This window comes from Chinchilla lanigera, unplaced genomic scaffold (assembly GCF_000276665.1).
Source record: "Chinchilla lanigera isolate Chin_1 unplaced genomic scaffold, ChiLan1.0 scaffold00006, whole genome shotgun sequence".
Taxonomy (NCBI): Eukaryota; Metazoa; Chordata; class Mammalia; order Rodentia; family Chinchillidae; genus Chinchilla; species Chinchilla lanigera.
The window spans coordinates 19,481,973-19,509,250 of record NW_004955407.1 but is presented as its reverse complement, the minus strand read 5'-3'; the positions used below and the strand labels follow the sequence as shown (position 1 = coordinate 19,509,250).

The 27,278-nt window shown below is 36.8% G+C and overlaps 1 protein-coding gene across 2 annotated transcripts; it reads right to left on the bottom strand.

The window, feature by feature from the left end:
- Nucleotides 1-1,980: 1,980 nt before the first annotated feature.
- Chodl (chondrolectin) lies at nt 1,981-25,682 on the bottom strand. Of its 2 annotated transcripts, XM_005375583.2 has the most exons (7): nt 25,079-25,682; nt 13,774-14,083; nt 13,490-13,647; nt 9,661-9,747; nt 7,558-7,660; nt 3,676-3,754; nt 2,322-2,407 (listed from the first exon to the last, which is right to left on the bottom strand). In XM_005375583.2, the coding sequence occupies exons 1-7, from the start codon at nt 25,155-25,157 to the stop codon at nt 2,405-2,407; spliced, it is 819 nt and encodes a 272-aa protein (XP_005375640.1). In that variant the 5' UTR covers nt 25,158-25,682; the 3' UTR covers nt 2,322-2,404. The 2 variants fall into 2 exon arrangements, with proteins under 2 accessions (XP_005375639.1, XP_005375640.1); XM_005375582.2 differs by lacking the exon at nt 3,676-3,754 and having other exon boundaries at nt 1,981-2,407; nt 25,079-25,680.
- Between the last annotated feature and the right edge of the window lie 1,596 nt (nt 25,683-27,278).

Below are 27,278 nucleotides of genomic sequence, written 5' to 3'. Positions count from 1 at the left end.
TGACCCAACAAGCTCAGGAAGAGAGGCGAGTGGAGAATCGTGCGTTGTGTGCCTAAAGACGCTCTCACTGGGCAGCAGTTAGAGAAAGGGAAACACTGCTATCTAAAGACACTGTGACCAAATTCCCAGTATGCTGGGATTTATTCTTCAGACAAAAAGCAGGAGTCCCTGCACATATTCCTCTTAAGAACTTTCTAATGACCCATTCTAAAAAGAAGGATGGAGCCTTAGAAGGACAGTATGTTCTTTGGGTCAAATATGGAAGATTTTTCTGTATTCTACCTACATTTCCAACATATATTAGAAGTGTTTGCTGAAAACACAAATGAAACAGACATACTTTGTACACATTTTCATTTTATAAAGCTCAATAAAATTTTAAGAAATGTTTAGGAAAGCATCGCTACCACCTTCCAATGAGGAGGAAGTTTATTTCCCATCCTTACTCACGTACGGGTTTAGTCACCGATACCAGAGGCATTACCAAGACCTGAATAAACATAAAAGGCAAATCAAAATCATTGTGCTTGGAGCTGTTATAAAACCAGGTGGTTTGGACAGAAAGGAAAGTCTAGTTTCCCCCTCATCAAGTCCTGACTAAAGGAGGAAACACATGGCAGTAGACTGCAAGGAGGGATGTAGATCACAGCAGCTTCTCCACCACCCCACCCAGAAGGTCGGGAAGCCAAAGCAGTAGCCACAGGCAGACCTAAGCTTAAAATCCAGCTGATCATTCTCTCAGTCTGAAAAGGCGCTGCTGCCTATTATTTTCTATTTTGCGTCTTAGTTTTGTCAAAGAACTCAGTTACTTTACTCCAGAAAAACACCTTATTCCCCTGTTGAAAAAGATTGACAAGGAAAAGATTGTTTCTCTATAACTTTATTCTTACCACATTCAAGGAATATTTTGTTTCATCTTCATGTAGTGACGAAACATGCCTGAATATTGTTGATGTAAGAGATTCAGACACCACCAATAATCATTCTTCAGAAACAAGAACTCTTTATTTGATTAAAAGGAGCACAGGGACATTTGAAGACCAAATAGTAACAACTTGGGAAGAACAAGTCACAAGCATTGAAGAAACTAGAAGATTCGACAGAAAGGAGCTACTGTTTACTACCATCAACAAATCCTCATCAATGAATATTAAGTCCCTGATGACCTCTAACACACACCACACTAATTCCTCTAACCTGGGGGTGTTTATGTTTCCATCCTGAAATATCAGTGTACTGTGCTTAGCTCCACTCTGGTGGCGGTCATTCACCTGGTCCCAATTATACGTCCTTTTTATGTACTAATATAGAGGCTAAATTCAGTGAGAAAAACCTTAGACAATTTCTGATCTGCCTCCAATGTCAATCAACAACCCAAATAACTACCATTGTTCAGGCAGTAAAGGAGGGACCCGGTTGATTCTAGAATCCTCAGAGAGCCATTTGTAGTTATATAGGCAACATGTGAAGACATATGATTAATATTGTCTATGCCACATTTTTGTTCAATATTTACTGCATTACTATTATACAGCTATTAGTAAAGTTATTTCATTACAAAATCTGTTGAATTTCAAACTAAAAATAATTGTAAGGCACATGTCTTGCACAATTGAACTTAGACAATTCTTGCCTCTAAGGAAAACATTTCTGGAGATTTACACCACAGTTAATGAAACAGCTTCCTATTTCTGAAGAGATTTCCTAAACATTATCTAACCAGAAGCAGAGAAACTGAAAGAAGATGAATCATTTCTAGAAAAGAAATTTTCCTATGGTAATATATTTGTGTGTGTATGTGAATTCGGTTGAAAACAGTGATACATTTCTTCAATCAAAACAGCATGTATTGAAAAATGGAATGTCATAAAAATAAATATTAGAAGAGTCCATTTTTTATCAAATGCTTATGCAAAGGTAAAATGTTTTTGCAGACTGAAAATTTCAATACAATTTATATTACATTAACTAAATTACAACTTATGAAAGGTGAGAGAAATAAAAATAACTGCTTTCAACACACACTCCTGATGTGCTGACAGCAATTTTATCTGCATGGTCCATTTCATTTTCTTGAAGTTTGGGTGCATCCTTTAGCAAAATAAGCAAGTATCACTCCATTATTAGCACAGCATATTTTTGTAAATGAAATAATAAACATATAAAAAGTATTTTAATAATTGCCTCAAGGGGGAGCTTACAGTTCACCTTGCAGATCCTTTAAGATTTCAAGCCATTCCAAGCTAATGTTCCAATGCCATTCCTTATACGGATCCAGAATTATAAGACTATTTTCTTTTCTGGAGCCAAGTCGGTGAATTATTATACTTCCATGCCACTTTCCTTTCTGGTGCTCTTTGAAATCCACAGTGTGGACTGGTTTGGACTAGTTTTTGTTCTTCCTTTACTGAAAAACATAAGAAGAAATAAGTTCAGTGCTTGACACTTCTTATAAAACAGAGCATGTCTTCGTCCAGACGGAGGTATCTCAGACACTTATTTACAAAAGAATTCTTCTCTCACCAGGACATTTTTCCATTCCTACAAAAAAATTCTAGATTATTTCAATATGTGAAGATGGCAAGCAGCTCTTACAAATGATGAGAAACAAGAATGTATCCTATTTTCTGTTTGATTCCTCACTAGTTAGGGTTTAGATACACGCATACAAAGGCGTGTCTGTAACTTTACAAAAATTTCCATTTAATCCCCAATAAACTTGTTTTCTTTTTCTTTGCTCAATGATTTTTTTAAAAGTCTTGCTTTTTGAGTACCCTGCCACTAAAATGCATGCTGAATTTAACAGTAAATCATCAGAACAAATGTTAAGGTTCTAAGTGTCAGGAGCTGCCTGTCACCCTCCTCTCGCCATTTTTCCCATCTATATTTAGTGACTTGGTCCCTGAGCGCTTAATTGTACCTTCATCTCTGAAACCAGTGCAATTCAAGAATAAACTCTGATAATTGAGGAGTATCTGAATTCCTCCTTCAATTCTTACACATAACTTTACTCTTGTTAGAGTTGGAATTTGTGTCTAGCCTGCTGGGCTTCAGCTTCTATTTTCCCATAAAATGGTCACTTTTTAGGTGCCTGCAGAAGTGTTGGTTTACAAGTTTACCTAAATTATTCTTTATCAGATCTCTTGTCACAATGTGGATTCTTTGGTCTAGTTTCCTAAGGATGATCTCTCCCAGGGCCCCCCTTCTTTGCCTCTCACTCTTCACTGTGTTCTTTACCTTCTCTCCTGAGTACCCCCTCAAACCTCCAGAATGTGCCCCAGGCCCATAGGCCTCTCCCCTCCCCATCTCAGACAACAGACACTGAGGAGCTCTTTCAAAGACAGAAGGGGGCTCTTTCTAACCACAACTGACAATTCCACTTAAAAATATTGCTTAATTCACTTCAGTTTAACTGTTTCTATGACTGCTGAAATATATTTAAGTTGCATGGTTTATTGATTTTCCTTTTATTCTACAAAGCCATCTAATTGGAATGGAAAATAAATCAGAGTGTATTAAAAGCACAAAAAAAACCTTTTATAATGTTAAAAAATTGGTTAAATTATTAATGTGGCTTTTGCATAAAATTAGTATTTCACTACAAAATTACTACTAGTTAGGGGAGCAGGCGTTATTTTGAACATGACATGGAATGAAAGAAACCATCATGTGTACCAGAGTGGAATTTAAACTTTCTGCAAGGCATTCAGATGATAATGGAGTGGAGTCTTTGATGCAGTGTCTCCTTGCTTTCCTGGAAGAAAGGAAAAGGGGAGGCACTAAGAACATGTGGATGAAGTACTCCAGCTAAGCCTGGTGTTATGGTTTGTATCTAGCTGTCCCCACAAAGCCTTATGCAGTCATGGGGTTGACCCATGACCCAATGCTGGGACTGTAGGTGTGAATGCTACACCCACCTGGGGCAGGAAGCTTGCATACAATATAAGGGAGGGAAAGACGCTTGCCACTGCTGCTCCTCCTTTTCAGCTCTTGCTGTTCTTGCTGTTTTCCAACACCATGAACTGTTATCCTCTGCCAGGGGCCACTCTACCTTGGAGCCAGCCGAGTATGGAATGAAATCACCACAAACTGCGAGCTCAATAAATCTTTCTTCCTTAATTTTGGGCATCAGGTACTTTGTCTCAGCAATGAGAGACAAGGAACTAAGACAGAATTTGGTACTGGGAGTGGGGCTGTTGTTGTGACTATACATGACCATGTGGTTCAAGAGCCTTTGGGAAAGGCTTGTGGGATGAGTTTGGAAAGATTCAGAGATTTCACCTAAAAAAGAAGTGCCAGAACAACTTCGGCTGTTCTGTATGGTAGATTCTGGTTAGAGCTCAGAAGACCAGAAGACTGATAGAAATCCTGTTGGTAAAGACCAGGTTTTGGAGGTTTCTGCTGGGAAGAACTGCGTTGGTTGTTAGACTTAAAATGATGTGTGTTATGTCTTGGCAGAAAGTTTGTCTGCATTTGCTTGTGTCCAGAGACTTTGTCTGAGACTGAAATTCAGGGTGATGGGCTAATTAATCTGGCAAAAGAAATTTCAAGACAATCAAATGTCGAGGCAGTGGCATGGCTGTTGTTGAGGGCTTTTAGCAAGATTTATGTTGAGAATCAAGAGCAAAGAGCCCAGCAAGATGATTTAAAACGTTGTGAGTTTGGGCAGAAAAGAAGTTCCAGTAAATCTGTGGACTACAAAGATAGAGCTGAGGAGCTCTCCATTGCTGAGAATGAATAGGAGAATGGAAAAGATGGCCTGAGGGCATCACAAGAGGGATTGAGTCTCCATTCTATGCAGCCTGAAAAAGTGAAAGACTTTGCTTTGAAGAGAAAGCCACAGAGTAACACATTCTAGAATGGCGATGGAGGCTGCACCAGATTCCAAAATGGCAGTTGTATAGAGAATTTCTTCCTCAGAACCAGGTTCAGAGTGCTCAGTGATCCAGGGATTTGACCCCTAAAGCCAAGAGAAATGAAAGCTTGGCTACTGCTCCAGGTGGCAGCAGACCTTGGCACCATCCACGTGGCACTGGTTTTAGGTATACACAGAATGCAAGAGTTCTGAGGTTAAGAAGGCTTCCATCTAGATTTCAGAAGGCCTAAATTGCCAGGCAGTATGTCCCTGAAAGGGCAGTGTGTGAAGCTATGAATGAAAAGCCTAAAGTGCAGTGGAGACCCCAGAAGTTTGAAAAAGCCAGGAACATGGATTGTCTGAGGAAAGCTGCAAAGAGGGAACAAAGAGGGCCCAAGAGAGAAGCCATGGGAACTAAAACATTAGAAGTACCATAGGGGCAGAACCATGTAAGGCCTTGGGAACTCACAATTTACCACAGATTGATTCAGATGTTCTACATGGAAATACAGGACATAATGCTAGCTCTGCTGGTTTTTGGGACTTGTTTTGGTCCCAATGCCTTGTATCCCCTTGTTTGTACCTTTTGGAATGGTAATGTTGATCTTGTGCCATTGAATGTTGGAAGTGTTTAACTTTTCATTTGTACAGAGGCTCACAGCTAAGAGTTTGCCTTAGATGTTGGAGGAGACTTTTCAACAATGCTGAAACTATTAGGAATTTTGCAACTCTTAGAGATGGACTAAAATGCCTTTTGCATAAAGGGTTGTGCATGAATCTTTGCTGGCTAAGGGTGGAATGTTATGATTTGTATCTAGATGTCCCCCTAAAGCATCATGCGGTCATGGAGCAGGTCTCAAGTTTTTGATTGCTTCATGATCCAATGCTGGGATTATGAGTGTGAGTGCTATACCCACCTTGGGGAAGGAAGCCTGCATACAATATAAGACAGGGAAAGCGGCTTGCCACTGATGCTCCTGCTTTTTGGCTCTTGCCACTCTTGCTGTTTTCCAACACCGTAAACTGTTGTTCTCTGTCATGTTCCACTCTGCCTTGGAGCCAGCCAAATATGGACTGAAATCTCCACAAACTATAAGCTAAATAAAACTTTCCTCCCTTAATTTTGGGCATCAGATACTTTGTCTCAGCAATGAGAGAAAAATAACTAAGACACTTGACCTCTGGAGGTGCTTCATTTTGGTTTGTGTTCTTGCTATGAGAACCTCAAACAAGAGAAAAGACCACAGACCTGCATGCTATGAAAATCTAGGAGACTGAATGAATAAAATGGTCATGATAATATATTATTTTGAGAAAAAAATTTAGAGAAAATAGTTACTTGGTGCTTTAGCACTCTTTACTTTGCAAATATGAATGTCTAAATCACATCTTCAAAATGTGTCTTGAACTGATTTATTACTTTACAGGTCTCCCTTAATGATTTGGCTGGATAAATAAAGGATTTATGTCTAATCCTTCTACTTCACTGCTGTGCAAAATGAGAAATCATCTTTCCATCTACAGTCAGGAATTAGAGAAAGAAGTAATATATTTACTATTGTACCATTTTGGTACAAAATATCAAAAAATAGTCTTGAATTGTGTGTAACATGTATATTATGAAGTCAAAGTACAATTTGTCATCATTCACAATGTTTTAGCACATAATTAATTGAAAGTCAAATCCCTTTAAATTTAAGTGAACAATTTAGAATTTAAGCCTATTTTATCTTATTTTTTTCTGGATTCTTTTTGGTTCATTTCAGAAAAAGATGAAATCAAAAAAGAAAAAAAGCTTCACTTGCAGATTTCATTTGCAGAGAAGCATTTTTTGACTAGTTTTTATTTAAAACATTCTGTCAAACATATCCTTTATTTTAGCCTATTCTGAAGATGCACTTTATTTCAGTTTATTCTAGCAAACATGCTTTTATTTAAACACAATATCTCTTACTTTCTGATTTGATACATTTCTTTGTTTCATTTTTAAATTTAATTGAAAAACTAACATACACAGAAAAGCATCACTTCTCTAACTAAGGCGTATGGGTAAGCAGGTAGAAAAGTTAAAATAGTCCTCTGAAATCTATCTATCTATCTATCTATCTATATCTATCTATCTATCTATCTATCTATATCTATCTATCTATCTATCTATATTTCAAAATATCTGAAAATACTGACTTACTTTTCAGCACTATACTTTAATTCGTATTCTTAAAGATCCCTTTAAAATAAAAGAGAACCTGATGACTTGAAATCTGAATTGTGCTACAAGGTGCAGCTACAAAATTCAAGTCTTCTGTGAAGCTTGATGTCCAGATTGAATGGATTACTATTAATAAATGAGACACAATATGTTTTATACATCTGTCATAATTACACCAGCATTCCCATTTCTGATCCACCACACACATTAGCTCCATGCCCCAAAGCAAGCCATCTAAGCTACTATTTTCCCAATCAAGAACAGGAAAAGAAAGGCACCTACTTCACAAGGCTTCAGAGGATTAAAGGAGATACTGCATGACTTCTATGATTAAAGTGCACCCATAAAACTGGATTTATGCTGGCCTATATGAACGTCAAGACTTTTGAAAGGTAAAGTAACAATGTAATTAACTTTAAAGTATTATTCTCTCAAATATTCTGAAAGCCTATGTAAACTTTATCAATTATCTCTATATAAATAAATTATTTACCTTCGATGAAGCATCTGGAAACAGCAAGTTCCAAAAGCAACCAATATGAGTAAAAGCAGCGGTATTGTTGGTATAATAACATAAATTAGGTTAGGAATTATGCCTACAAAAATAAAACAGATTTAGTGTACAAATATAGTTGGTGACTCTAACCCCAAGGTAACATAGGAATTTTTCCCCAAATTAAGGTAAAATAAAATTATTGATAAATAGACTCCAAACAAGACCCACCCCAAAGTAATGAAAATCCAATGAAATAGTATATCCACATTTTGGTAAAAATTAAAAGCAAAATTGTACTGTACTAGTGTTCATGCTCAAATTCAATATCTGTACATTTAAAACTGATTAACTCTGCAATTCAGACAGAGGCTAGGCTGCCTAATATATTAATGCTTTCAGCTACCTCAATTCATTAATCCATCTCAACTGTTACTTAGAGAAATAAGTGCTGTTTTTTGAAGTTATTAAAATTGTTGAATTACTAGATACATAATTGTCCTGGTCAATATGTTCAGTATTATAATGCTATTCAAATCTCTGGATTAAATGAAAAAGTGTAAATATTGACTGACAGTGCAGTCATAACTCAGAGATGCATGACTCCAGAGGCGCAAAGACATGGTCTTAATTAAATTCTAAAAAGAATCATTTTTAATCCTGTTCTATTACACTTGATTACATTAAGCATTCTTATTAAAATTAAGGAAAAACAACCTGAAATATTCAAGTTCCATACACCGTGAAATGACTTTATTAAACAAGGTTTCATTGTCATCAGATGGACAATATTGATGTTGGTGTAAGTAATATTCCTTACTTATATCCATAATTAAGTCAAGGTATTCTGAATGCTTTTAAAATCAGGCAATTGAGAAGTGAAACCCACTAAAACTTACTATGTCTATTGGAGGAATGCAAATTGGAAATCTATGCATTTAGCTTGGAAACACAAATCTTCATTAGAAATAATCTAAATAACCGGTCAAAATGGAACAGACATAAATCAGGCTATTATCTTAGTGCTATGTCACTTTCTTTGTTAACAGAAGACATTAATGAAGTCTAGTAGTGGGATAATTTGGTGATAATTTTCAATGCTTTCACCTTCTTTATTAACTTCCAATAGCTGAGTTCAAATATTTGAAGAAGTCATGAAATATTTGCTTTTCAAATTATCATTGTTTTGGGGTTCAGGTAAGGGTTTGGATTATGAAAAAAAAATTATTCTTATCCCTGATCCATAGTGAAAACGAAAAAGAGAAAATATTTCCCTTTTATATGTGTCTTGTATCACTTGCAGAGCTGAGACTTTGGACATTTGCTTTAATCTATACACACACACAAATCCAGGAAACCAAAAGCTTTCTGTCCAGTTGGAATTGGGTTATGCTAACAAGGCCTTAAGTGACACTGACAGTAGTCTCTTGACTACTTTGAAATTTGCACAGGGGACTGTATTTTGCTTCCTTCATAGGTAGTGGTGTGCTAGAGGCAACTGGGTCAAGCTCACTGTGTGTCTCCCCCAAAGTGCTGTGTGGTGAACTTGAATCATGGAAGTAGAAAGGCTACAAATCAGACTTTTATTTTCTACCTCACGTCCACTCTGGCCAATCCCTAGGCATTTACCAGCACATAACTGTTTGCAGGCCACTGAATATATCACTTTACATCATAACACCTATAGGTTGGTGATTCTCCTTGTAGATCTAGATTTTAATGTAGATTACTTAGTTTACTACCAGATACATTCACTGGAAGTGAAAATCTGAAAAAAAAAAAACAATTCTTCTATTCAAAAGTGCATAAAATCTTTTTAACATAGCCCAAAAGTAAAGTTCCACTGGCCTTTTTTGGGGAGTGGGGTGGTTAAGATAGGCTCTAGTTTGTAGTTCAGACTGACCTTGAACTCACTGTGTAGCCCAGGCTGGTCTTGAACTTACAGCAATCCTTCTGCATCAGTCCTACATTCATACACCACCATGCCCATCACCATGGGCCCATAGTGCAACTACTATGCAACAAGAGAATTTCCCTGGGATCAGTGTGAAACCACGCTGGAAAAGATAGTTCTGTGTTTGATAAGACACATGAACTAATTACCTGCTTCAGTAACAACCACATTTTCACGGGTGTCTCCTGGTTGATTTGTTAGATAAGGCTTCTCCACAGGGTCTGTTGGGCTAATCTCTGTGATAATTTGTACAGTAATAATAAATAATGATTAAACAATATAAATTTAAAACATAAAAATAAGTTTACTATAAACAGCAAAAATATCTTGATTCTAATTTCTGAACAATTTACAATTAAAACATATTATGAATTTAAATCTACATAGAATTATCTAACTATAATGTCAGTTTAATTATGTTTGAATGAGAGTCACTTGACAAACTCCCTATGCAATACAGAACTGCATTTAGTAATCTGCAACAGGTCCTATGGGAGTGATAGCCTGCTACAAACAATGATGACAAAGCAGGAAGGAAGTTAGCAAAGATTAGCAGAAATTCATGAACATAAGAGAAACATTAAAGGCAATGCAAAGACAAAATAATTTCTTTGCCAATATCAATGTAATATTTATATTTCTCTTTGTATAATAATTGGCAGGTGACCATATGGGGATTACATATGGAATTCAACATGCAAGCAACATTTTAAAAGTACATTTCTATCCTACTTGAGATTTGCCACTTTGAGATTCAGTTCCCAATAGTGTCTAGTTCTTTAAGTAATAATCAGAAATTCAGTCTTGTAAGTTGTTTCTTTTCTGGTTTTATGTGATGAGATATGTGCAATGCCAAACATGTTTAAAAAGTTGAAATTTCTTAGCATGATCTGTTAATATTCTGTCTCATATATTTTTCTTATAAGGAACTATTTTTTATCTTAATATTTTAGCGAAAGTCAATTGTATTAGTAAGAAAAACAGTAATTTTTTTATTTGTTCCTAAAATATAACTGTTTATTTATCTTTATTAATTGATGAAGAAAATCGTCACATGCAGTACCTTATATAGACTTGAGAATATAAAAACATTATTTAAAAAGTAATGTTTACCACTCATATTGTTTAATATCATTTGAAATTTAATCAAACATTATTCTGTAGTAACATTTGTTATGTTTGTACATATATTTAACTCTTTAAGTTTAAGATTTAGCTATACTTTATAATTCCTCTTCTGTAAAACTTGGCCATTCTGTATTTGTTATTGCTCAATTGATATTTACTGAACAAAAAATATAGAAATAAGTAATGTAGAACATAAAACTGCTTATTTTTTGAATGATTTCAATGAACTTTAAAATGATTGCTGATTAAATACAGTTTAAAAACTGAGTTGCATACATGAAATTATTAATATATAAAACAAGAGTGCAAGGGGCTGGGGATTTAGTTCAGCAACACAGCACCTGCCTGGCAAGTGCAAGGTCGTGAGTTCGATTCCCAGTACCGGCAAAAAAAAAAAAAAAAGAGTGCATAAGATATTTTAATAGAAAAATTAGATTCAGAAGAGTCCCCATGAAAATGCCTTTGCATGACACTGGTAGAGCAAAGAACAGATATGTAATTCATAGATCAATTACAAAAAAGAGATGAGAGAAGAAAAACTTAAAAGTGAGTTATTTTATTTCTGCCATAGCCAGGATAATTTTTTACCCCATTTGTTATCGTTAATCATGCTGTTAGATGGCATGTAGGAACAGAAAGTTCACGTCACACAGTAGTTCTGGTAAGGTGGAGAATAAAGCTCAAAAATAATCAGTGTTATAATTTATATACTTTAATTGCCTACACTCCTTAATCTTTTAACCCTCTCACCACTAAAAATCAAGAACATAACCAGGGAATTTTAATGAAGCCAACATCTTTTCCAAAGGAGGTACTACATTCAAGGAAATAAACTAAATAGAACACACAGATAAAATGTTTTAAAGTAAAATAAATAATAAAATAAATAGAACACGATAAAATTTTAAAAAGTAAAATAAATTATGAAAATTTTAGGTATGTAATAAAAGTAACTATAACTCTGCATTGTATATGTGATAAAAAAATGGCTATGATATTTTAATAAATGTTGATTATTTGAAAATTTGGGGAGAATGTGAAAGATAAGGAACAGAATACTTTTGTTTTAAATGCTTTTACATAGATAATACAAACTTAGATTACTGACACAAAATAACTAAAGAGGTAGATTATAAGGTTGACAATATCTTCTGATGGCCAGGCATGGTGGCGCATGCCTGCAATCCCAGCACGCGGGAGGCTGAGGCAGGAGGATCATTGCAAGTTCGAGGCCAGCCTGGGCTACAAAGTGAGTTCAATGCCACCCTGAACTGCATAGTGAGACCCTGTCTCAAAAAGACAAAAATAAAATAAAATAAAATAAAATAAAATAAAATAAAATAAATCTTATGATGTAAGTGCACATAAAAACACAATAAAATAAAGTATCAAGTTGATGAGCTAATAACTCAAAACAAAGGATTGGTCAGTACTGCATTTAGAATACTCTATAGTAGAAGAGAAAGGGAATCATAAGTAGGAGGTAGAGAAGGACAAGGGGAAATAAAAAGGGATGGAAATGATTAAAGTATGTTATATACATTTACAAATCTTCCAAGATTAAACCCATTATTCTGCATAACTAATACACACTAATGAAAAGGCAGGTTCTATAATATGTTCTTCATTTTCTTCAGTAGTTTTAAGCAAACTTAAAATAGCAGAGAGTCTCAAGTTTATATTTTTCCAAGGGAAAAAATAAAGACAAAGAAAATAGGTGCATTAGAGACTTAGCTTTGCAAAGGTCTCCAGGAGAGTAATGATGGATTCAGCAGCCAGAGGGGTTAAAGAATAAACTCACCAGGCTATAAAAAGTCGGCTAATGTACTGAAGAGCAGGATAAACACAAGAGAAGGGTAAATCTAATCCACATAATCCCCTATGCTTTATGATCTTATGAAAAAAGGAATCATGTAATTTCAAGGGAATAATAGAAACAGCAGTTCTTGATTATAATTGTCTTCTGTAAAGACATATTACCAGGGCAAGCAGGCAGCCCTTCAGAAGAGTTAAAATGACACTTTCAAACACTGAGGAGAAGAAAAAAAAAATCGAAGTCTAACTTGACTTTCTCACATGATTTAAAAATTATGAGTTTATGTAGTCTTGATTAGTCCTTCTTTTAGTCAAATATCAATTCATTTGAGGTGTTCTATTTCAAGTAATTCAAATTTCTCTTTGCAGCCGAAAACCACACTAAAATAGCTCAAGTCAGTGCAATCTGTCCATTTGCTGCATATGGCAAGTAATTAGTGTTTTCAAAAGAAAGCTAACTAGGGAGACATATTTCAAAGAATGGGAATCAGAGAGCATGTCACATGCCCCTGCTGTTTTTCACTACAGTGTAATGATCTACGATTACTTGGATTTTTATGGAAACCCCTGTGCCAAGTACTATGCTGTGACACATTAAGCTGATGTGCTAGGAGAAAGTTTGTTTGTATCCTTAAATTCACCAAAAAGTAACTGAGGAGCTCCTATTCCTATATATAAGTCTATAGTGCTTTGGTAACATAGCTACCTTTCACAGACTATATTACATATTGAAAATATTTTAAAATAGACATTAATTATTCCTAAAATCTAATTACAAAAACAATTTGGCCTTAATTTTAGAAATGATTAATTCTCTTCTCTTAAAGACACCTCTTCAGATATTTTTATTTACTCCTCAGCTCCTTGGGCAGTTCACTCCGTACTGTACAAAGAGCTCCATGCACTGAGTGATAGCACAAGTTGAATGATACTCCCATATTTCCTAGCAGAAACAGAGCCAAAAGTACAAAGCTTAAAGCCAAACCTAATACAAGCAAACCCACCAAATCTGTCCCTTCTGTCTACACGACTTACCCGGTTCATACTTGCAGATGTAATTGTGCTTCATGTTGCACCTGTCATCATTCCACTGGTAAAGGTAGGGTCCCCCAAGGCCGGGCTTGGCAGTTGGTTGATGATACATCACAACACACTTTTCACTTCCACAGGAAGGTTCATCAGTGTACCAGTTCCTGCACGTAGAGAGCAGTTGGAACCCTTACTATTGCCTTCTGAGGGCCTCTGCCTGACACATCTGACCCCGTCTGCAGGCCATAGAACCCTCCCTTACCACTGAATTCCACAGGATCCATACTCACCGGTACTGGGAACTGCTTCCATCGGACCACTGGTAGAGATCTGGGCAGGCACCGGAGGTCTGGCCGTCTCCGTTTCTCCACAGTCCTATCCAGAAATCACCATCAGAAATCCCTGTTCCAGGTTTTGTCAAGTTTTTCAACATGCTCTCTATTAATTTCTGTTCTGCTTCACTCTCAAGGCTGAGGAGGACCCCTCCCTCACTCTCACAGGCCAGGCGAGCCTCCTGAAAGCTCACTCGGCTGGACAGTTCGTGGAAGTAGGCCATTTTGTAGCAGGGATGCTTCGCGTCAGCAAAACACACCTTTTGACCTGAAGAAAAAAAATGGCATATAATGATTATCTGAACTATAGTCATGATCCGCTAATAATTAAAATTTAAAAACAAGTTTAAAATAAAACACACTACTGAGAATGCTTTTCTGGTTGAATCATTTTGTAAGGGTTATTTTCAAGCCCATGACTTTCACCTTGTAAAAGTAAGCTGACCTTTTGTCAATTTGATAGACAATTTTAAACACGGTACTTCAAGGAAATGATTGTGTAGGGAATAAAAATACCTCTGGCTTAGACTTTTATAACCCATTATCACAGCAAGTGAAAGTAGCTAAAGGAAGTATAGGTATATACAGCAAAATAAGCTAAAAGTTCAAACTTGTGAAAGAAGAACTCATACAAGAATTTAAGTATTAAAATCAAGTAAAGGAAAACACAAAAATTTCACTTAAGATGTTCTTAAGAAGATGCAAAGTGGTAAACTTATACAGTTAATGTTTACTTTGATTATATATATCTTAAAGCAAATTCATTGAAACTGAAAGTTACTAGAGGCCAGGATAAAAGTTATTATTATAATGAACAATGAATATAGTGTTATATCAGAAGTGATAGGATAAATTGCTAAGCACACATGACCTTTGGAAAAAAAATCCTTTTACCAAATCTCTCTGCAATTTTATTTTTTTGAACACATTGAATTTGAATCTCAATCCCTAAACCAACATATTCTCTCATTTTTCAGAAACACATGTCATAAATTCCAAATGAAAATTCCAAAACTCAAATTTAGACAATCAAGCACTTAAACAAACAAACAAACCAAAAGACATGAGTTTTAAATGTGACCCAAAGTATGTAATGACTTGAAACAGTTGAAATAAGTACATCGCGAAATAAACGAGCTGCTAAAATCTCACCAATGGCCAGATATTGCCTTTCTGATAATATGCATAAAGATGAGGACAGGCTGAAATTTGGCTTTTTAAAGACAGGTAAAAATCATTAGCCCAAATCTGCTAAACCAATAAATATTTAGCAGACTCAAGAACAAATTATTTGTCAACTTTAGAGGATCTGGTTATACATTAAACAGACATTAACAGTGTCTTTTTCAATCTTACCTCAAAAGTTCACTATTAGACTAAAGTTACCTCCTTTTTAAGTTTGAAAGTAATAACATTATGTTTTTATAACCTTCTCAATGAAGAACTTCATTAAAATTGAACCCAAATTAATTTAGTTAATCTTAGCTATTGACAGTTTTATAATATTTTTCTTTACAAATAAGGGCTAAAAACAATCAAGGGTCCAAAAATCTATAAAAATAAAACTAAAAAAAGTCTATAAAATTTTCCAATTTGAAAGGAAAGATTAAAATGCAATTTCTACTTTATACTTGCATTTCACAGTTTGCGTAAGTTGTAACAGTCATTTTACCCATCCATCCTGATATCTATTTACTTGAGAAGGCATTATATACATTTTAATAAGTTTCTTTAATTAGCCAGAACTACAACTGAAGCTTAAGATTACTCTTCAGATCTCCGAGTAGAAAAATCACCTTTTTCTAACTTTATAACAAATTTACTTTTAGTCTAGCAATATTTTTGAATTCAAAAATACACAGGCAACAAGAGTTTGGTTTTTAAAAAGAAATTCTCAATACTGAATTTCACAAGGTAGGCAGTGGTGGCACATGCTTGTAGTCCTAGAACTCAGGGGATTGAGGCAGGAGGATTGCTGCAAGTTCAAGGCCAGCCTGGGCTACAAAGTGAATTCAAGGCCAACCTGAACTGCACAGAGAAACCCTTTCTTAAAAAGACACACAAAAAAATTGAATTTCACACATCACTATATATTAAGCAGAATGAGTTTTCCTAATTCCTTAATGACTTAACTGCAGATGTAGGTGATCCCACTGGATATACTAAAGCCATGTCTATACAAAGGATATTACAGTGGGTAGAGAATTTATCTAAGTCTATCAGCAATGAAATTCCAATTATTTTACTGCTTATATCTACCTACATTTTCTCACCACCAAGCATATAAGCTACAGTTATAGAGGCAATATCCAGGATAGTTATGCTGTCTTGCTTTAGTTTTCTTTAGCTTCCTTTGTCCATCTCTGACCGCTGTTGTTACCTTAAAACTGCCACAGAACTGTGTTAATATTTGTTATCCCTAAACTCTTGTCCACAGCCTCTACCATTCTCTTCATTTTGCTTTGACCCTATCTTAGGTTTGGACTTGGAAAACAAGCTAAAAGTATTTTATAGAAAATTAAGTCCAAATTCTTTATGCTGAGAACATAAGACACGGCTTTATTGCTTCCTCATGAGTCATGTGGTGTTTTAAGGCCTTTTCTATTGCCTATGTAAGATGTGGACTATCAAGAAAAGTCAGGAGTACAGGGCTGGAAGGCGTTACATACTGGCAAAAAATAGAACACTCAAGCTTTGTGCTCAGTGTTTATCACATGGAACCAGTGCATCACCGCATCCATCTTGCCTCCCCAGAATCAGCAATTAGTGACCTATGATGACACTGCAGGCAGGAGGGAGCATAAATCAGCAGAAGGCCATTAACTTCACAACAGGGCTTGAGTGATGGCCATTCAAGATCTTGACACAAGCTGAGAACATAGAATAGCAATGTGAGCAAGTCAACCAGTTGTCTTCTCTGTCTCCTTAGCAGTCGCCTGGACCCAGGAGCAGCTCACTGAATAATAAAAACAAATTAGTAGACTGACTAAACTAATTGTTAACAAAAAATAACATGTTTGTAGGACCATAGAAAATGAGTTAAGGAGATTCAGGGGGACAAGTCAGTCTAAAAATAATCTTTGAAACCAGCTGGTGGAAGTCCCAATGATTGACTCTAATGGAAATAAAACAATATATTATTTTAAAATTTTTTCCATATGTTATTCAGTTTTCTGATGATTGCACTCTTTAAAGCAGTTATTCCTGGCAATATTCTAACAATGCTATTAAGACTATGTTTTTATTCATGTTTTTAAGAAGCAAGCTTCATTTCCATTTTCATCTACAATAGCCTTTACATATTTCTAAATCTCCAAATTTATCCTAACCACATTCCCTTGAGTTTTCATCTTGTAGCACTTTTTACTCAAAGAACATTCAGCTTTGGATTTGATTGTAGTACTTCTGAAATGCTAAATTTTTCCAACAACATTGTTTTGCAAGATTTCAAAATACATCAAATGAAAAAAAAAAAAAAAGAGTAACCAGATGTTTTCATGGATGAAAATGCATTTATTTGTAAGAAAATCAGAACATATTCAGAAGATGCCTGAATATTATTTACCCACTAAAAGACACTAGTCATTTTCTTTGATATATTAAAAGGTAGTCCAACACTTACTAGTCCATGGTGAAGATACAAAGTGATGATGAAAATTAACTCATTTATAAAATTAAGATAACATTTCCAATATAATGTATCATGTGGAAAATTCTAACACCACCATGTTGGTTTGTAGAGAAACAATAAAAAGAATATATATTTTTATTCATAGTTCCTGGATGAGAAGTGGAGATTGATGGCTGCATGGAAAAGAGATTCTCAAGAGAAGACAATAGTCTAGTATCAAGTGGAACAGTTACACTAACTCCAAAGAGTATTGACTGAATATCAGCTGTGTCTTCAGCTTTAAACTGAAAAGTTGCTAGCAGTTCAGGTCTAGCAAGACAGCTTCCAGAAAGTAATAGACTGTACAGTTTTTATGGCTTCTACATAATAAGTTAAAGCTGACACTATGAATTTCTTTAGCCACAGTTCTATCTTACTACTGATTTCCACTTTATGGCAGCAAAATCAACAGCAGTAGAAGCTATTGGACCTCTCGCTGCATTTCAGCTGATTCCATTTGGCGGCTACTGCAGTGGAACTTCAACAGCTGGGAAACAAATGTTGTCCTAATTCCCAGAAAAGTTATGTTAATGTAGGTCTCCTAGAAGCAACTTTCCACTTCTGTAAAGGGTAATCAGACTAGAGAACAAGTATGATTTCTTCCTTCATTTTGTGAGATCTCATGGAGGATTTCCCTATGTCTTACTTTTAAACACCACGTTCAAATAAAAGCCTCCATTGACATTTAATAGGACAGATAGGTAAGCATTTGGAGAACTACTTAGTGGTTTGTATGACACTGCCGATACATTTATACTATCTGACTATAAATAACCATCACTCTGCATTGGTACTTGAAAACACCCCTTGTTAGATTATGTACAAGAGAGAACAAAGACATGCCATTCAAGATTCTGTAAACACTTTGAGAAAAATGAACTCTGAGATAATATCTTTGCAAGTTTTTGTTAATAAACTCTGAAGCTACATAAATTTTAGATCTAAAAAGCACATAAATACTTAAATTTTCTTCACTGGATTTTATAGAATGATGAAAAGAAATATTCTCCCTATTAGTTTCATACACAAGCGTACACATACACACAACCACATGCATATACACATTCTTGTCAAAAGATAGTTCTTAGCAATAACTACTAAAATAAACATTCCTATCATTGTCACAATGAAAATTCTGCTACTATCTCCATAAATAGATGTCCTTTCATTTAGTAGTGAAGAAATTCTGGTACAGTTAAATATTGGCAGAGCTTTAGGTGTGTTGGGCCATAATGGAAAAGCATAGCCAAAGTCATGAAGTCATGAGAGTTGGCTTTACTCCTTGCATAAAGAGGTCCTATAATTTGGTTTTGTTTTGCTTACATCATTTATTTTCTTATACTTTAAAACTTAGCAATTAATTATGAAGGTGATAAAATTTTTCTTATGCCTCACACTGATGAAGAACTATCAGTATCACATGAGTACTGAACTTAGATCAAGTATTGAACTTTTCAATAAAAACATAGAATATATACTACAAATTTCCGCTATTCAATTATGATCTCCTTTTAATTGAAAAAAAGAAAGTTATTTAAAAACTGTCTGAGCTGGGTGTGGTAGCACAGGTCTGCAATCCCAGCACTAGGGAAGGTGAGACAGAAGATTCATTCCAAGTTCCAGACCAGCCTGGGCTACCAAGTGAGTTCAAGGCCAGGCTGAACTGCATAGCAAGACCTTGTCTCAAAAAGTTCAAAAACAAAAAAAAAAGATTGCATGGCAAATCCCACCCCAAACCAGACTGACAGTATTTAGCACATTTTACTAGTGTCCTCCAAGTGCTTTTTCTCATAATTCTTTCTTAATCTCCTCAAAATCACACTAGCAAATACACTGATATGGTAATGTACACGGGGGGATGAACTCTGAGAGCAATGCCAGTGACTGTAACCTAAGAAAAGGGAATGCTACTGAGCTTGTACTCTGTCAGTGCTAAATCTTATATTAACTTCCTAAATTTTTTCCTTTTAAACAAAAAATATTACAATACACTTTTATCTTTGCGCTTTTATAATGCACTTCATTACAGAATGAGCAACAGCTGGAATCTATTTTCTTACACTAAGAGACAAAATCAAATCTGTAGTCAGTTTTTGGATAGTAATATCAGCAGCAGGCCAGACTTCTTCAGCTAGGAAAAACCACAAGTTTCCTGAGAAGAGTGTAAGACTTATTGTTGCAAAAAAGCTGAATACTTGAAACAAATTAGAATAATAAATGATAAACCAGGAAATAAGAGTTGACACGTATCCAATCAAAAATAATTAGATTTGAATTCCAGTTCCTACAACTGGAAATGTAGGTACTTAGAATTACTTAAACTTTCTTGGCCTTAGTTATCTTACCTAAAGTGTACAGAAAATCAAGAGGTAGACTTCTGGAGTCAGGAAAGGGGATAAGTGGGCAGGATTACAAAAGGGAAAGAGGGGTAAAGAGACTAAAAAACATTAAAGTATCCCAAATGCATGTAGCAGATTCCCAAAATAAACCTCACCACCCTGTAGCATTAACATGAAATAATAACTACTTTTAAAATGCTTATGAGTTCTATGGAAATAATGATAATATTAATGACCTGACATCTATCAATAAGTTAAGAGTACAGTACCTCACTTCTAGCAGAATCCGTGTATTTTAGTAAATTAGGAAAATATGACCTATCCTCGTTGTATATGTTACAAGGTGCCCCATGTAAACTTGTTATAGTTTGTGTCTAGATGTCTCCCCAAAGCTTATGTGGTCATAAGACATTCTCAGAGGTGGCTGAATCTAGAGGGTATGATGCTGGGATTAAGTGTGTGTGATTACTAAATCAGTCCACTGATTGGTTTGGTGTAGTTCTGGCTAAGATAAAGGTTGTGAGTGCTACACCCACCCTAGGGCAGGTAGCCTGCACACAATATAAGAGACAGAGAGATTAGAAAGAGCCTTGTCTCATTCTCCCTTTGTTGCTTTTGCTACCTTTCCATTACCATGAACTGTTGACCTGCCATGTATCACTCTGCCTTGGAGCCAGTTCATTATGGACTGAACCTCTACAAATTGTCAGCTAAATAAACTTTTCCTCCCTTAACTTGTGGGTGTTGGGTATTTTGCTCAGCAATGAGAAAAGTCACTCAGACAACTATTCAACTAGAAAAAGTTGCCGTTGTTTTAGGAAGCCTCACTGAGCACAGGGTTTGTCCTCTTTGCTTGTCCTCTTACCATGTTCTTCTGCCCAGCATGCAACTTATACACCAGTTGAAGACTTTTAGTCCTCCAAGAAGCCTTATGATGACATCCATATTCTCAAATCATGTTTAAAAGAGACAAAACATGCAGAGAAAAGTTTAATAATTCGCCCAAGTTCACACAGCTTACAAGCTCACAAGTGTCAAAATCAGGTTTAGAACAAGGCTGCCTAGCTTTCCAATTCATTTACCCTGATTTCTATGCTGTCTCCATATATGTGACATAATATAATGATGGAGTATTTCATGAATTGTTGAGTGTAAGCACTATGCTTGTCATTCATGTTATAATCACTAATAAATCAATAACATTTTTCTCATGAGCAGGACAAAATATCTGACGCCTTCAATTTAAAGGAGGATGAAATTATTTTCGGCTCATGCTTTTAGTCCATAGCTTGTGGGTTCCAAGGAAGGAAGCCATGGTGGAAGACAGTGAGAGGAGGAAAGCTGCTCACTTCATCATGGTGGCAGGAAGCACAGTGTAAAGGAGGATTCTGGGAGACGGATGCACCCTTCCAGATCTCATCTCCTTTGACCTGCCTCTTCTGAACAGGCTCCACCTCCCAGCAAAATATTTAGCTATTTCACCCTGGTGGTCCAATTGCATTCCCCAAATCCCTGCCTCTGAGCACACGAGGCTTTGGGGGGACACTCAGATATAAACCATGAGAAACACTGATCACTCATTGATTACTGAGTGCTAATATATGCAAGGATGTGCATTAAGAATTTATTTCTATGTAGGATTTGAATTTTCTTTTGCTGGATCTTTAGATTAGAGTTAATATTTGATTACCTTTTATCTTGGATTTTAAAACTATATATGCTTTTTTTTTAATCTATCCCTTTTATTTTCCAAATAAACCAAGCCAAGACTGAGTACTTTTCCCAATACAGAATGAAACTATACTCAACTTGTCAGGGTGTATCAGAACTATTTTCAGGCTGTGTATACTATCAGGAATATGTTAAAGCGCTGAAAGAAACAGAATTACCTTACAGTTGTAACATTCTGATCCCCCTGTTTATGAACACCTCAAACAGTTGCAAACAGTAAAAATTATCAGTGAAGAACTGACTGGCTTATTCTGAGGGTGCTTTTACAGAATACTGCTTTTCTAACATTAATGTATAGATATCACCATTTTCAGGAAAAAGGTGTATAAATAAAATCATGAAATGATGACAAATAACAGCTAAGGAATAAGGTAATGATAAATGGGCAGTTTATTAAGTGACTAGTAATAAGATTAAGAATCTCCTTGCTCAAGAGATTCTTAAAGTAATTGCATTTTTGAAGACTGCACTGTCATCATTTTATGCTTTTCATGATGTCATGAAACCGTTCCATAGACTGAGACATATTCAGCACTTTCTTTTCTTTATCTTTCTTGCCATTGTATTATAGTAATCTTCGGGCTACTTATCATCCATAAATTTGCAATATCGTATGTCATCTGTGTGGTAAAAAGAGGACTCTAAGTCATGCATAAAATGTATGTCAGTCATAGTAAGGTTAAACTCATACATATTAAAGTGTTCTAGACAAAAGTGTCATGAAACACACATAATACTATTTTGCAGTATAAACAGAGTAGGGGGACCACGTCTATGCAAACTAAAAGGAAAAATTTAAATACAAAGAAAGAAGAGGAGAAGGAAATATTGTACTTCAAAATTCCACTGATTTTTTAAAAAATTTACTTTCTCTTCAAATATGTCCTCCCAATTTAGACCTGAATTTTGAATGCTTCTTTTTCATATTTATCCAAGTATGATGAGTAAAATTCTCTTACCTTTTTTCTAAAGTTAATGTTGTCACATGCTAATTCATAAAATTAAATGTTTCTAGCCCACACAGTCTCTACACATCTGTTTGTAGTAAGAAATCAGTCCAAGTCTAAGCTCCTCAAGGTAGCTCTCTAATTAGTAATAAATTTATTAAATATTATTTCACTATTATTATTCTAGTTATATGTTTTATTCTTTATTCATGTCACAAGTCCTTTCTCATTTCTGCCACGAAATTAAATCTTATACCACACACGCTATTAAATACTATTAAGTCTGATGGGCCAGATGATGATGAAGTTATTTGAGATGTTATTTCTTGCTAAAATATTTCCACTTTATTTTTAAATAGTGTTCTGTACTTTTAAAATGTTGTATTTGTAAGTGTTGAAAAGTATCTGACTGAATATTTTAAAGTATTAAAATATAAAGATTTCTATGGGGAATTATTTTGTGAGCTCTTATTTGTGGAAGGGTTGGGTAAATGGTTATTTAAGTGTGTTAGATAGAAATTAGAAATTGTTGCTATGAAATTTAATAAATAGAAACTTTGTACCACATGTTGGAAGTATAGTCCAAAGAATGGTCCCAAAGAGGCTGCTTCAGTTTTTCTCCCACACTTGAAAGGAGATTTGGTGAGAAGTCCCTAGTGGTACAAGGAGGTTAATGCACCACTGAGAATTTAAGTCCATCAGGAAGACAGGGACACTGAGAAAGCATTACTTCCAGTGTGTTAAGCTTTAGGTAACTGTCTGCACAGCCCAGCACAGATGAAATGTGGGTTTTAAAAAATTACTCTTCAAAGAACAAGAGTCACTAATTAATTTATAAATGGTTAAGCTTCAATGTGAGTTTTATGCCTAATGACAATTGAATTATTCATAAGAAAAACATAACTAGGTAATTGTTTTAATATTAAGTAAACATCATCATCTATGCAAAATCAAATAGATCATGTTCAATTACTTAGAAATTTTCCAGATGTCATCTTCAAGATGCTTTAAATTCTTAATAGAAAAACACAGCAAAGGATTTGGAGTAATTTATGTCTTAAGGGAATACAAAATAAACTTTTCATCAATAATTCAAGTTGTTTTGCTGAAGGTATCTTTTTTCTTCCCTTGAAATTTTAAGTTATGTAAACAAGAATATATCAACAGCCAATGACATGTTTCTATTTAAGAAAATACTTAAGTTCAAAGCATGATCATCGCTGTTCAATCACTTACATGAATAATGCTAATAAGCAAAAACAGTCAGGTGTGTAATTCACACCATCAGATAGGTCTACATAGTTTAACATTTTTATTCTTAGCTGAATTAGAGAAGAGAGGATCTAATGGCGCTGCTTCTGTACTACCTGAAAAACTGTAAGTGGGGAGTGACTGGCAATGAACTATCTAAGAATTTCTTTCTGAACCTGTGGAATACCAGAAATCCCGAGGGGAAGGTCAGTAACAATTAAGTCAAAGATGCCGATTTCTAAAGGTCGAGCTTCACCACTGATTAAGTTGCTGTCATCTATCATTTATCTCTACATCCAATGACACCTGTTGTGAGAATGCACAAAATATAAACAGGACTTTGGGTAGTTTTACATAAAACAAATCTTTCCACCGTTAGAACACACGCCCATACACATCCAACGCACGTTTATTGTACCGCCTTAATGAGCATAGCAACGTATTTCCATAAGGGTAGCTGTGGTCCCTCGTATAAGGCCCTGTCACATTCATCCTGGCCATTGACAATCTACACTCTCTTGGAGAATTTCCCCTCTTAAAAGTAAAGGGAAGTGGATACAGTATAAGCTGCTCTACAAGAAGAGAGTGACTATTGAAAATGAAAAATGGGAGACAATGCTGGGAAGCTTGCTCATTTTAATCCGTTTGCCTTGCACTGGTTTGACAGATTTAATTGTACACCTTTTGCATGCTTGATCCTTCAGTCCTTAGCAGTGCACCTCGCTCCAGCTGTGGCTGACTTCATTTTCTGAGACGTCGCTAACTTGGAATGAGGCGAGCGAACCCAAGGCGCCTGTGCGCAATAACCTGCAACCCCGTTCTTTGCCAGTCCTGCTGAGAACAAAGGCTGTGTAATCAGGCATCCTGGAGCGACTCACGGTGCACTGGTCTGGTCCGAGAAATCAGTCCTGTGAACGCTGTGCGGGGACTGAAGCCGAGTCCAGGCCGAGCGGGGGTGGGGGCATTTCTGCTGAGGGTTTTCTGTTTCTGGTTGCGTCTACCCCACCCCTTTTCCAGGTGCCCTGTTCTACCTCTTGGTCAACTGTCTTACATAGAAAGTGGAAATCACTCCGGGGAAAGTCTGTACAGCATAGGATCAAGCTGGAGCTTGCCCCATAGCTACTGAACAAAACACTTGGAAAAATTAAACTTTCCGTTGAGTGAGAGGCGAAAGAGTAGCAAGATCCATGCTTCCTCGCTTTCTCCCAGTCCCAAGCCCGTCGTAGCTCCCCACCGCGAGTCTCCCCATCCTGGGACAGGCTGCCCCTCAGAGTCGCGCAGTCTCTGGCCCCTATCGCCCTTGGGCACGGCGCCCCCAGACTTACCACTGACGACCCGGCGGCAGAAGGCTCCGGGGCCGCAGAGCAGCGCGGCGCCCAGCAGCAGGGAGACCGCGCGCAGCATCCCGGCGAGGCGGCAGCAGCAGCAGCAGGTGTCGCTCGCAGCTGAGGGCCCCTCCGCCCGCAGCTCTAACCCTGCGGCTTCCCGGCCTCCCCGCTGTCCTACTCCCTCCGCCCCAGGCCAGTTGCCCGGGCTCCCGCACGCATCTCCTTGGTGTGGGACCTGCCTCCCGGCGTGCCTGTGCCGCGCAGGGGTGTGCCTGGGCTGGAGCGCACAACTCCGCGGTGCGCCTTTGGGGACAGGGGACTGAAGTTAGGGGCTCCTGGGCCTGTTGCAGAGGTGAGGCGGGAGCCCCAGCTTAAACCAGTCTCTCGTCCTTTGCTTCTGTCCCTGGCCTCTGGGGACTGCAGGGCTGAGCTCCTGCGCTCTGGTCCCGACTCTCGCAGCAGTAGCAGCGGCTCTGCGCTGGAGGCGCGATCTTATATATCCACATCCATAGGTCCCTGCCCCTCCCTAGTAATAATTTTTAACTACTTCGTCTCTCCTGCTATGAGCATCACTGCCACTCCCCTAAAAACTGCAGCGGCTTTGCAAACAGTCCAGTCAGCAGTGCCACCTCCCCCTCCCCGCTCCTCCCCCTGCCCTCTTCCCATTCGCTAACAGACTCCGTACTCATTTGTGTAAAATGTGACAGCTTTGCTATTAAACTCTGTCAAAAGTTGGATCCATTTGGTTTTCTCAGATAAATGTCCACAGCAATGCCAAGTTGTGGGGCCTTTCTCCTTCTGTGCTAAATGGCTTGATCATGTGAATTGCTAGATGCAGGGCAGTTGCCACTCTTTAAGGTGGATTGGAAGAGTGGGAGCCAAAACCTGCTCTGTGAATTGATGGAAAGTGGCAGGTTTTCCCCCACCTGGGATCGGCACATAGATTATTTCCAAGCAGGTTGTTTGACTAAATTGCTACAGGAGCAAACTGAATAGAATATTGGAAGCATAGTTTTCTCAACTGATATCAATCTCAGTTTCTGCAGCGCTAGAGAAAACCGTCAAGACAAAATAAATATTCCAAATTCTTAAGAATTTACTGGATATAAAATGTACTTATTTCTTGGAGTACTGGATAGAAATATTGGTTTCCTGGAGTATTGCATAGAAATTCATGGGACTTTTTTGTATATCCAGTTCATGGTATGAACCCTAAAACTGCTCTCATAAGGAATCTCAGTAGACTTGGCATTTTTCCATTGTATTGCCCAACTGTAGTAACATTTGTTAAACAAAATCCTTTTGTCTTAATGGGTACTTTCTCCTAACTTTTCACTCTTTTTGATTTTCATAAGCCATAAGGGTGGTCCAAATATTTGTTGGAGTCTTTTCTTAGAGAAAAGATGTCCGTGTTACTGTAGTCAGAAAAAGTCCTTCAGAATGAGAAATGTTAGTACTTGCAAGGAACTCACAATTATGTGTGCCCTATCGATTTATTTTTCCTTATGTCACCTAGAAACATAGCAATTTGGTCAGGGGCATGGAAAATTGAAAAGTCTGGATTTTGTAACTGATTTGTAAGTTTCACTGTGAGCTAAATATCCACCAAATTAAAAATAATAATAATAATAAAATGAAGTGCTACAAATTTAAATGGATAACTGATAAAGTCTCCGGGCAGTGGAAGTGTAGCTGACCCCTGCAAAACATGTGAAATGGACCTCTGGGTGTCAGTGTGGTCAGAGTGCTGCCTACAGAGGCTCACAGTCCGCTGCAGAAAAACAAATGCAGTAAAATAATGACTGGGTGTCAAAAAAATGCTGTTGTGGAAGGACAGATAAAATACCACTTTAGTGTAGAGAAACTAGCAGTGTTTGTAGGTATATTTGCAGGCACTCTTGTGAAGCAAAGGTAGGATGCTGTTAACCTTTGGCTGATGGCATGAGGGACCTCTCCAAATACCCAAGGACTTGGATTCTGCGTGGGACTTCCTTTCCCCTTTCATGCCACTCTACTTCTCTTGTTTGTGGATCTCTAGCCCAGCAGTAGGAGATTACAACATAAACATTGGTTATAATTTCCTGCAAATCAGTGGACCCTCTACTGTCTCAAATGCCTCTGAAGACTAAAAGGTCAGCAAGTTCCTAAAAGCATTATTGTCATGGAGGAGCCCCATAGTTTTAACATTTCAGAAAAT